Genomic DNA, 12,345 nt, shown 5'->3' with positions numbered 1-12,345 from the left:
GCGCTCGGGACAGGAGAAAACGATGTAGATCAACCGTGGGAACTCAGCCCCTTTCCTATCGGAATCCCTCACCCTGCGAGATGCGGCCGGCTCCCAGCGCCCTGTCCCTCCGCGGGCTCTGGCCCCCGAGGGTGGGGGGGGGGGGGGGGGGAGGCGGGTGTGGGGCGGACGGGAGGGGGCGCCGCCTAGGTGCGAGTCGAGCCAGGAAGGCCGAAGGGACGCGGGAGCCGCGCGGGAAGCTGAGGTCGAGCCGGGGTCCCGCGCTCTGAGGCCTCCGCGGAGGAGGAGTGGAGGAGGAGGAGTGGAGGAGGAGGAGGAGGAGGGGCGGCGGCGGCGGCGGCGGCGGGAGGGGCGGTGGGGGCGTTGAGGGCGGTGGGGGTGGCGACTCGGATCCGCGGCTCTGTCCCCGTAGCGCCTGCAATTCGGGGCTGAGAACTTCTCCCCGCCCTGACTGCACTCGGCGACCCCAGGTTCCAGCACCGCGTCCCCCGCCCGCCCGGGCCTCAGGCCGCTCCACCCCCCCTGCCGGCCGCCGGCCGCGCTTCTCTCAGTTACAAAGGAGGGAAAATGAGCCGGGCCACGGCGGCGCGGAGCGGGGCCACTACGGCGGCCGCGAGCCTGGCAATCCCCGGCACCACGTAAAGCGTTCCCGCCCGCCCAGCCCGGGTTCGGACCCCAGAGGAGCCCGCGGCTGGCCGCTGGCCTCCCGAGCCCCGCGCGTCGCCTCCGGGTGGAGGCGGAGGCGGAGGAGGAGGCACCGCCTTCCCCGCGCCGCGCGCCCGCGCCGTTGTCTGCGCACCGCTCTGGACCAGTTTGGGGAAGTTACCCGAGCCCTGTGTCGCCCAGATGTGCGACCTCATTGAACCACAGCCGGCCGAGAAGATCGGCAAGATGAAGAAGTTGCGGAGAACTTTGTCGGAGAGTTTCAGCCGGATTGGTGAGTGGCGCGCTGCCCCGGGCACCCCGCTCGGCCCCCAGTCTCTCTCTTCCTTTGGCGCCGCGCCCCCGCCGCGCTCCTGGCAGTGGCAGTGCAGCGGCCACCCGGGGCTGGTGTTGGGTGCGCTGCTTGCGGGAGTGGAGGGAACATTGTCCGGGACTTGGTGGAGGGCGAAGGTGGGAAGGACAGACATTCCTCTTCCCCAGGATGTGGGGATTCATTTGTGGACGATTTCAAGGCTACAGTTTGAGTTCCACCTCCTCGCCTTAATGTTTCGGCTTTCACGGCCGCGGGGACCCACCGAACAAGGGGCTGCGCGGCCGCCTGGGTCACTTTTTTCCTGTGTGTGTGCAGAACTTGGTATAGGGTGTTTAATCAATTATTTAGCTTGAGAAATTGGCGAAACGTTGGGTTGTACTTTGGTATTGTTTAACACATCCACCCCAAAGGGAAGTGGGACAGATACCTAGGGACCTTTTGTTCGGTACTTCGGGTCCTAGAAAGCGAGATTTGGGTGTTCAGAACCGAGGTCTCAGAAGCTTCTCATTGCTGCTGAGCAATGCGCTCTGTTAAGTTTTCTGGACATTAAGGAACTTCTTCCACTCACTGGGGCGAAGGGGCTTTGTCTTTAAACCAACCAACAAATAAACACCGACCTAGAAATGTTTAGGACGCTTAATAAATCCATGTCACGGGCTATAACAGGGTGGCAGGTATCACGTGGAATGGGTTTATTAGATTTCGATTGTTGACCATAGAAACCCCCCTTTAACCTTTAAGATTAGCTGCCTCCTCTGCTGTCATAATTTTCAATTATACGGGTAACTGCCCTCAGCAAGAAAATCGTACAAGCGTTAAAAATAACTTCTCTTGGAGTCCCTAGAAGCCTTTCTAGCCTTTGTTTAACGTGTTTAACATGTCATCCATGTTAATGAGAGTATTAATGAAATTTAAGGGTTAAAGTGCTTAACTCATTAAAACGAAATAAAAACCTGAGCTATGGAAAGTACACATGAATATTACAGTCATATAATATTCCATCATAGTTCCATTCACTTATTTAAAAATCACTTTATAAGTACATTTTAACATATGCAAACTTTCTTCAAATGAGAGAAAGCATGGATCAGAATTTAGCTGAACTTTTTTTGTTGTCTTTTAATTTAATATTTCGTATTGCTAACAAAATCCCAAGATAATTGTAAAGATATGGTGTGAAACCAATATTTAGTCCTGGTTTTATTATTGCATGTATTGGATATTTGTACTTTTACTCTTCAGTTAGGAATACATAGGGGGAGTCTCTATATTCAAATGAAGTTTGAAGCTAAGAAGAGTGTGCGAGAGCAAGGTGTTTAGCTGGTGTGCATTATTAACAAGGATGTTTCAGCCTCTGACCCAGACCATCACAGAGGCGGGTTCTGGAGTCCATTAAGCTTCTGTTCTAAAACACTGAACTGTGTATTTACTAATGCTAATGACTGTTGGCACTCCTCCAGTTTTGTGTTAAATAATTCATTGCAACTGAGCTCAGTAAGAAACCAAGGACATTAATATAAAAATTCCCTATGTTTAAATAATTTCAAGATTTGATTGACAATCAGTAAAATTTGGATTAAGTACAGTGCTGGCAAGTGGGGTATTATGGTTAATTGAATTTTCTGGCTTACAGAGATCTAGTGATGTGAAACTCCTTTTGATTCCAACTCTTGCTAAAATTTTGCCTGCTAAACTCTCATAGTCGATTTTACTTCCAATCTTTAGAAAGCAGAGTACAGTGCAGTGAACATAACTGATTATTTTTTGTATTGATGGAGGGTCATGATTTTGAATAGCAGAACTCATTGTGGCATACTATAAAAGGAGATAGAGATGTTTAAATGATTATGATTGCATACCAAGCCCAGGGCATTTATTAGAAATTGCATTAATGAAAAATAAAATCCTGGTTACCTACTTATATTTGATATTTCATATTTTATTTGCAAAATTGAAAGCAATAGAATCCTTCTGATTAAGGATTTTTAAGGCACTGGCAGTTGTTAATGAGGGGCTTTACCATGGAATTATATCATGTGTGGGTTCAGAGTGTGAGCTTTGTGTTAGATAGACCAGGGACTCTTAGTTGAGTGACCTTGGACAGGTCTTCAAGTTCTCTGAGCTTCAGTTTTTCATGTGCAACTCAGTCTTGTTGTAACTTTGTGAAATAATATATGTTATACCCTATATGATACTTAACAAATGTTCACAATGTGTCATCATTAGTAGGGATTACATCATACTAGCATAGCTGATCTCATAGGTAGAAAGCAAGAGACGGGAAGAAGTGGTTGCTGACTTTGATGCAGTATACCCAACCTGGAAACAGAATGGGTTTTGCAGTTAGGCAGACTTGGGTTTGAACCCTGTTTTACCTGCTTGTCGTTTGCCTTGGGCATCTGGCAGAATTTCCGTAAACCCCACAGTCCTTATCTGCAAATGTTCATAAAATTGTTGTAAAGATTAAATCAGATAAAATACATGAAATGTCTCATGCAGGACCTGTCACATGAGGAAGATCAATACTGGGGGCTGTTATTATTGCTTCCAGTTTCTCTGTTTAGCCTCTGTATTCTTCTTTGTTGGTATTTCATGGGGAGATCAAAGAGTGAATATACCTTGTTCCTGTTGAATAATCCAACATTTCTATGTACTCATTTTCTTTAACCAGTTTAAGATGGCTTTTGAAATAAACATACTGACTTTATTTTGCTTTTTTGTATGATTGAAAAGTGTAGCTTGTGATATGGTGACATGTAAAGCATCATCGTTTAGCCATATGAAATCATAATCGTTCACTTACAAAAAATGAGGATAATGTTCGAAAGTATGTGATGTAAACCAATGTTTATTAATAATCATAGTTTTAAATACAAAAAAGTAACAATGCTAATGTTTAATTTATTTGCAATTGAAAGATCATGCCAACTCTGTGCCTCCCTACCTCAAAATACAGCTGTTCTGAGATTACTACATTATAAAAGGACTAATAAAACACATTGACTTTCAAGCCACAGCGCTCTAATTTACGACATCTGTCAGGGAGTGACTATAATACATCTATGGTTCTTTTATAAGACTGGTGTAATTGAATTTTAAAGTCACCTGTCGATTTCAGTAGTGAATATTTATGCTTTTCTGCTAAATCGTGTCAGCACGGTTAGTTACTTAGGTATTACTATAGTTGCTTCATACTTTTTAAAAAAAATTTAGGCTAACATAAATAAAGATATGTTGGGAACTTAATTGTTCAAATAGATTAAATATATTCACATCCATTTCCTCTTTTCTTCCCTCTTTCTTTTTTATTTTTTAATGATGGTTTAGGAAGAAAAAGACTTTCTGTGATATGCAGTATATGATTAAGGTCAAACTGACATTTCATCACATTCATTTGAATGGGTTTCTTCTCATTTTGATTATCTCCTAGACAAAGAACATTTATACTCTGAGATATTTGAGATGACCCACACGTACATCATTTAAAGAAATTCTTTTTTGAGAGAACCGAATTAAAGAACTGAATTAAAGGGAGAAGCTGTGGTTACACTGAATTTTGGGGTTTGTTGCCTTGCGCTCTGAGTGTGTAATTCTAGATTCCATGTGTCATCTGATGAATTCATTCTGTCAGAAAAGAGAAATGTGAGTTGAAGGTTTATAGATGGTTCAGACACAAAATTCAACTATTATTCCATATTCTTTCCAATATATTCTCAAAAACTTTTAATTTGAAGTGAAATTTGTGTCTGATGGTATTTCATTAGGGAGAACATCATATGGTTTTCATATGTCAAAACTTTAGTGTGTCTCAAAAACAAGGCACTGTGTTTTCATTATTGAAGGAAAACCCATTAATTCAACAAATAGTTATGGAGTAACTCCTGTGTGCCCGGCATTGTGCTGGCACTCATATCAGAGACCAATGAAACCAATCTCTGACTGCAACGAGTTTAGACGAGATAAGCAAGTGAATGAGCAAAGACAGGACAAAGGGATAAATTCTACTATAAAGATTAGCATAATTTTGCTATTGGAGAATGTAGGAGGGGCATTGCTCTCCCCAGAGGACTGAATGGAATATCTGATTATCATAAATGGTTTAATATCTGCCCCTTTGCTAATCTAGAATAATGTGATATACTTGTTATTCCATGATATCATTGAAGACAATTGTGGCTTTACATTTACATGAATGATTAATGAAATCAGGGGATGTAATCAATAATGAGATGTAGTATGCTTGTTTAGGTCAGAGTTTATTCATCAATGACTTGGTAAATATCTGATAAATACACCTCTAATTGATCTTTGTTGTCACTATTAGCAGTTAGTTATTCAGGACAAATATTTAGAAGAAACCTTGTAAGGTGACAGTCTAGCTATAGGGGTTTAAGATCTCTTAGTCTTAAAATGTTCGCCGTTATGGTATCATGAGCTTGAGAGTAGTGTACAGGGGAGTTCTGATGCCCTGATCCTTCTGTTTTAGAAAGTACACTTGTAATTTCCACTCCTATTTTCTCCTCCTCTATCTGCCTTAAGACCCCACTCCTTTATCCAGAATGTTGTAGGAACTGGAAGGACTTGGGGCAAGAAGGAAATAGTCCAGCCTAGGTGCTGAAAACATCCTAGTTTTCTGTTCTCACAGCTCTCAACTGGAGGGCCTTCATTCCATGATTGTAATTCCCTAATCTGTAATATCAGCTGTAGTTGTTATTGAATGCTTTGCTTAAGAAAGCACAAGGCTAAATTTGTAGATTTGAGGCTGCACAATAATTTGCTTATGTATAATCTTTTCTTATTACAAAAAATTGAGTTTTCCGCAAACTTGTCCAAATTTACATAAAATACTTACATTTTATAAAGGAATTACTAGTCAAGTAAGTTTATTAAGGGACACACTTTGGGTTGAAGAAGTGTAGAGTGCCTTTTAGTAAACATTGCTGACTGGTATTTAAAGAAAGTCTTCTAGATGAGAATTTTAAATTCTCATGAAAATGTAACTAGCTAGAAATCATCTAGGATCTCTCTTTCTATCTAAATAGGTAATTTAGGTAACTTAAATAATAATAAAATATGTGCAAATAATTGAGTATAAGATAAGCCATTTGAGACTGGGACACAGGACTGTCCTTTTATTTTGCATTCAGAAGAAAATGACCTTTAATGAAAGAAATAGAGAAATTTCTTATAGATCAGTTTCTTAACCAAAAGGCAAAGATGAAGAATTAAATTTGCAGAAACATTTTATCACCCTTACTTTTTCCCCTCAACTCATCTCCACCTCTATACATGTCTTAATCCCCTTGAGAGAACACATGTATAGTATGAAACAGGAACTTAACTTTTCAAGATTGCTAGATTATATATTATAAACTTTAAGATGATAACTTAAGTTTAGGCACATTTCTTCTCTCAGTGCTTAATTGCCAAAGTACTAAGCTTTCTGCTTTTATCAGAACATGGCTTTTCAAGTAATAGGTATCCAAGTGCTTCTTTTCATCCAGAATAGAACTAGACAGTATAGTGGCACTGTATACCTCTGCACAATTCTGTAAATCTTAAACATTTCTCCAACTAGTTGTTTCTAATAAGCTGCTTTGTGAATCCTCCTTAATATGAAACATTCAAACTAATTGTAGAATTTAAGGAATAGGTATCTGCAAACTGTACATGAAATATGTCCTATTCTTTCTAGAGTGATAAAATTCCAGTTCTGAAGATATATATATATATATATATATATATATATATATATTTAGAATAAATGTAAAGTATTTGATGGTTTCCTTAGAATACTCTGAATGTATTTGGGATTTTTCTAAAAATTTTATTATAAAATTTATCATGTTGAAAATTATGTTTTCAACTCCACAATGCTTATTTTACACTCCTGGTCTTTCACCACCATATGTAAACTTTGCTCGGTGTGAAATGTCATTCAGGGCACTTTGAATGGGTGTCACCATAACGGTCCGTTGGGAGCTCCACCCACCACACATGGTACTCTATGTTCAAAATCCGGGAATTTAAGGGAAATTTCGTTAAAGATATATATATATAGTTGGTTTATATTTGAATACAGTGTGCTTACCCTCTAGTTTAATGAAAATATAGGTTAGTTTGTTTGTGGTTGTTTCATTTCATTACATTTCATATGTAATGATTCATTTATGCTTTGACTAAAACATTTCTCTACCAAAAAAGAAATAAGGGAAAGCTGTACATACCTTTTCTCCATAGTTGGAAGGGCAGTCGATTTACATATTTATGAAAAGTATTTCACAAAGATGCATGCTGTGCGATTCTATTTCATTTACAGTGTTTGTATTTGTATCACAACATTGTTATTCAGGTTGGGTTACAGTTTTCTTTCTGAAATGAAAACACCATACTGCTTTGTTTTTCTTTTTGCTAAGGCTTGGATTCTTTGATTTCTTTTGAGATGTTTCACAATAATTGTTCCTTTCCCTTCTTATTTTACAGCTTTGAAGAAAGACGACTCTACTTTTGATGAGGTAGGTTAAATTTCTTTATCTAATGTTAGATGTATTTAATTACTGCCAGGTAAAGACGATAGGCGCCAACTTCGCACTTAGGAAAAAAATGCCTTTTTAAAAAAAAATGTAGAGACGGCAACTGCTCATTTAATTTCACTTTATTATTATCAAGTAATCTTATAAATGAATTTTGGAAGCAATCGACAGAGATATGTCTTTTAAGTTAACATATACATTAAAAGACCCACTGGACCATTTTTGTCTTTGTCTTCTGGATGGTGATGGGGAAGCCCAGTGTGTGCTTAGGGAGGGTCTGGAGCTCTTGGTAAGTTGGGCAGGATGGCTCCTTTGCAGACCTCAGCTGAATGAGGGTGTGATGAGGTGTTGATACCATGCATTGTCTGTCAGTCTCCCAAAGGAGGAGCTGACTTTTCCTGTTCTAGTTTTCCTAGACTTTGTATATCAGATCTGTTGTTATCTACCTGCTACAAAATAGCGAAAAAACCCATTCATGTAAGGCAGAGGGTTCATATGTAATCAGTAGCATCCTGATCATGATATTAAAAATATTGTACTCTTTCCTAAGTGTTTTTGCAGCATAAGTGGAAATCAGCAGAAAAATATGTGTTTACAAAAATGTTCTCAAGAGTGTTGTAGAGTGAGGTATTTCATTGTAGCCATCCAAAGCCACAGGAATTGATCTGTGCTGTAAACTGGGCCACAAGTGTATATATGTATATATATATATAGTTGGTTTATATTTGAATACAGTGTGCTTACCCTCTAGTTTAATGAAAATATAGGTTAGTTTGTTTGTGGTTGTTTCATTTTAATTTGCAAATTACCTGTCTACTCTCTGCTGTCGTGCCATGGGGAGGAAAGGGTATTTCTATTCATGGAATGTCCCTTTGCCCATGTGGCCGGCCTTAGGTTCACAGCAGGACCAATCGGGGAGAACCTGTTCCAGGCCAGGATTTCTGGATGGGGCCAGTGTCGTTTGGCATTCACGGTCTGCTGCGTGCCCTACTGCACCTGTTCTTTTTCCCTGGGCTGAGCTCTTCAAAGCCCTGTGTCCCTGGACTCCAAAGCAACGTCCCTTGTCAGCATTCCTGTAAAATCCTCAAAAGCTTAAACATTCTGGTCCTGAATCAATAGGGAAATCTTTTTTTTCCTCATCTGTAGTAGATAATATTGGTATTCTCCAAAAACTGTGTTTCTGGGTGTTTTGCAGTGTTGTTATTGAGTTGTTTTTATGAGAGTAGTTTCTTTTTACTCAGGAGAAATCAATGTGAGAATATTGGGCATCTTTTCTCTTTTTATAAAGAAAGGTCTCCCCTCTCTTTATGTAGATAATTTAAGCTTATATATATAAAAAAAGAAATATAAGGAAAGGGAAAAATCACCTAAATCCTGTTAGACAGATACAACCACTGTTGAATGTTCCTGCTCCCTGCTGTGTTTTAAAAAGCATAATGCATATGTTGTACCTACTTCTTTTTTTTTAACCCATAACATGACATTTCCCCATATTTTTACAAACTCCTCCTAAACATAATTAAGACATTAAAAAACTTCTTTTGTTGCTTAAACAAAATTGTTAATGATTGGATGTTCTTTTGTCATGGGGCTTGGGGTAGTGAGGTTCAGGTGTCAACTTGGCCAGGTAATGATGTCCCATTGTTCAGTTTCTGTGGACTTAGGTCATCAGTATGTGAAATTCATCTATGGCTGACAAGGGGAGTGCCTTCCACAATGAGTGAGGTTTAATTTAATTAGTTGAAGGCTTAGGAGAGAGGGGTCAGAAGGGAGCTCAACACAGCACAGCCTAAGCAGCTCAGCATGCCTCATCTCACACTGGCAGCTCAGCCCAGACATTTGGAGATGCAGAAAGGAATCGCCCAAGGAAAAGCCGTTGAAACTCAGAAGCCAGAAGAGAAGAACAGCAGAGATCGCAGTGCACCTTCCCATGTGACAGAGAAACTCAGATGAAAGCTAGCAACCTTTCTTCTGAAGAACTATAAATTTTAACTAAATAAATACCCTTATTAAAAGCCAATCCATCTCTGGTATGTTGCGTTCTGGCAGCCTTAGCACACTAAAGCAGGGCTATAACTTAGTTTTTAAAGAAATCTGAGGCTGGAACCCAGAGAAAGGTTAAAGTTTTATATATCAAGCCTGCAGCTTCCTTCCTCTCTACTTCCATAGCCTTTCTGCATAGTCAGTTATGGATTTTGTGATTTGGGGCAAAATCATCTTTACCTTTTATGAAGCGTTTTCCTTCCTCTGGTATCACCAGAGGTTGGTTAAATACTTCAGATCAGTGAATCACAGAATGTTGGACCTGGAGAGACTTTGGAAATCAAGTGGCCCACACTGTTATGTCACAGCTGAAGAGATTGAGGTCCTCAGAGTCAGGTAATTTCTGGTCAATTGTGGGCAGACCCAGGCCAGGACTGTGGCAGATGGCGGTCCTGAAGGCATGCCTGGGGGTCAGACTCATCGGGACCACCCGCTTCAGGTGTTAAGTTATTCTTTTGTAAAATGGAGATAATAATAGTATCTCCTTCCTAAGGTAGTTGAGAGGATTAAATAAGCTAATGTATGTGGAGTTTACAGAGCAGTCATTTGCATGAATTAATGTCTCATGATCTGGGTTATCATTGTCGTCACTGAAGTCCTCACCTCTACCCCCACCTTCTGCAGTGGGAGGGTTGCGAGGAGGATGGAAGGATTCAGTTTGAAGTTAAAAATTAGGGCTAGGAGGAGAGTTAATTTCAGATATTCCTCTCATTTTCCACATAAGGCTTTTGGTGATGATTTACATATTAAAATAGTGAAAACATTGTCGAAAACCCACCATTTTTTAGATTTCTCGAGGGGACGATTGCATTCAGTTTTGTAATCTTGGGGTGTCTTGTGCATAGTTAACATTTAATAAGTATCTGTTGAATATGAGTAAATAATTTGTTGCAGATGAGTACAGAGAGTGATAAACCGGTGTCAGGCAATGGAGATTCTCATTTGCCACTTTCTAGCTATTGAGGCAAGTAATTTAATTTACCCTGGCCTCGTTTTCTCATTTGTAAAATAAATCAGACTGTTTGTGATCTTCCAGTTGCTTTCTAGCTCCGAATGTAGGATTCTAACCATAGGGCCAACATAAAATTACAGTTTTACCAAGATCAGAAATGGCTACCAGACCTGTGGTTATATAACAGGAAGCAACTCTTATCCTCCTCTAGTGTTGGGGCAGTTGGTAATCCATTGGAATTCAGTTCACATTTGAGTCTTGGGGAGGGGTCAGCCTCTTAGATATGCTGCATGGTGTGGCCACTCTCTCTTTCCTTAGTATTTATGAGCTGGAGGTCTCCTTATCTGAAGGAGTGGCCTCCTCCAGAGGGTGCCTAGAGCTGGAATTTAGTTGCTTCTCCCTGATTCAAGTACTGAATTTCTCTAGGGATTACATGAGTGTTTGACCTTGAACAGAGGAGAAAATGAAATATAGATCCATTTCATTAACTGATTAAATAAGTAGACTGAAAACCATGACTGCTAATTTTCAGAACCGCCTGAAATTATATTCAGGAACTGTATGCTAATGTTTGTTGTAGTTAAGTTTTGAGACTTCAGATATTTGAAATGATATTCAAACTATTTGGAATTCTGGCAAAGAGAGGACCTTCTAAGAAAGATCAGTTTGCCCTTTTTTCATTGTTGTGCTTGGGCCAGACTAAAACATCAAGCATTTTATGTTCTGTGACATCAGTTAGTGCCTTGGTTTGGATGGGCTAAACATTTACAAAGATATTACAAGCAAAAATTTTTTGGTTTAGTTATTTTTGTTGTTATTATTGTTTTTCATGCAACTTCTTGATCTTTGGGTCTTCAGGTTTAGAATAGTACCTTGCCAGAATGAAGAGGCTAAATCAGTAATTATTGGAGAAACAAATGGTTAAAGCAGATTGAAGGGTGAAAGCAGATTGGTATTTTGTGTCATAATTTTTAATGGACACTGTTTTTGGTTGTATTGCATTGTGAACCTACCATAAGTGTGCACTTCATGTATGTGATACTGTTGTGGAACAGTGTTGACTGGTGAAAAATGCAGAAGTTTTAGGACTTGAAATAAACTTTCAAAATGTACAGTTTTATTTGTTCGTGGTTTATAACCCAGATATTAAGCTCTTGTTTGGAAAAAACAAACAGGTGATTGTTCATGAGCTGTCTAATTATTTTCTATTCAGGTCAGTTATTTCATATTTATGAACTAGAGGGGGCTAGTTATATTGGTATTTTTCCAGCTCTTTTATTTGATATCCTAAGAAATGTGTACAAAGCATCTGAAATATCTTAACATTTCTACATCTGATCTGTAGATCAGATTTTTCCAGTTCACTTGCTTATTATATGCTTAAATATAATGATGTTTGGAGATGAATGGGGCCAAGTACTCCAATCTCCTATTCTAGTCCATGCTCCTCTTTGTTATTTTGTATAAAGAATATAACCTGAGATGATAAATGCAGTAGTGCTTTTTATGAGAACTAAATTCTAGGAGTTAGATACAATGTCACTTAGGGACATTCCTGGTCATTCTTTTCTATTCATTGAGAGTGTTGGAAACTGGTTCAGACTTTTTTGTATCCTAATTATCATCATGGACAGCCCCAGTGCCCATGTGGATGACATATACGTCGTACACAGTGGCCTAGCCTCAGAGTTCTTTAATTTCCTTATCTCTACCTAGCATCATCCAGACTCTTTTTATGTAGGAAGTGGATCATTTCATTGTGATTTTCCCAAATCTAAAATATTAAAGGCTTTCTTTTTTTTTTAATTGAAAAATCTTCACACACATATATTCTATACATG

The 12,345-nt window shown here is 39.6% G+C and overlaps 1 protein-coding gene across 1 annotated transcript in view; it reads left to right on the top strand.

The window, feature by feature from the left end:
* Positions 1 to 731: 731 nt before the first annotated feature.
* Positions 732 to 12,345, top strand: part of CDK14 (cyclin dependent kinase 14) — a 653,719-nt gene continuing 642,105 nt past the window's right edge. Inside the window, exons 1-2 of the mRNA XM_077119488.1 lie at positions 732 to 937; positions 7,460 to 7,491. Coding sequence (XP_076975603.1) covers positions 847 to 937; positions 7,460 to 7,491 — 123 coding nt within the window. The 5' untranslated portion in view covers positions 732 to 846. The remainder of the gene's footprint in view (positions 938 to 7,459; positions 7,492 to 12,345) is intronic.

The sequence above is a fragment of the Tamandua tetradactyla genome, chromosome 1 (assembly GCF_023851605.1).
Source record: "Tamandua tetradactyla isolate mTamTet1 chromosome 1, mTamTet1.pri, whole genome shotgun sequence".
In the NCBI taxonomy this organism is placed as follows: domain Eukaryota; kingdom Metazoa; phylum Chordata; class Mammalia; order Pilosa; family Myrmecophagidae; genus Tamandua; species Tamandua tetradactyla.
Note: the sequence above shows the minus strand (reverse complement) of the source record. Positions and strands in the feature narration are given on the sequence as shown.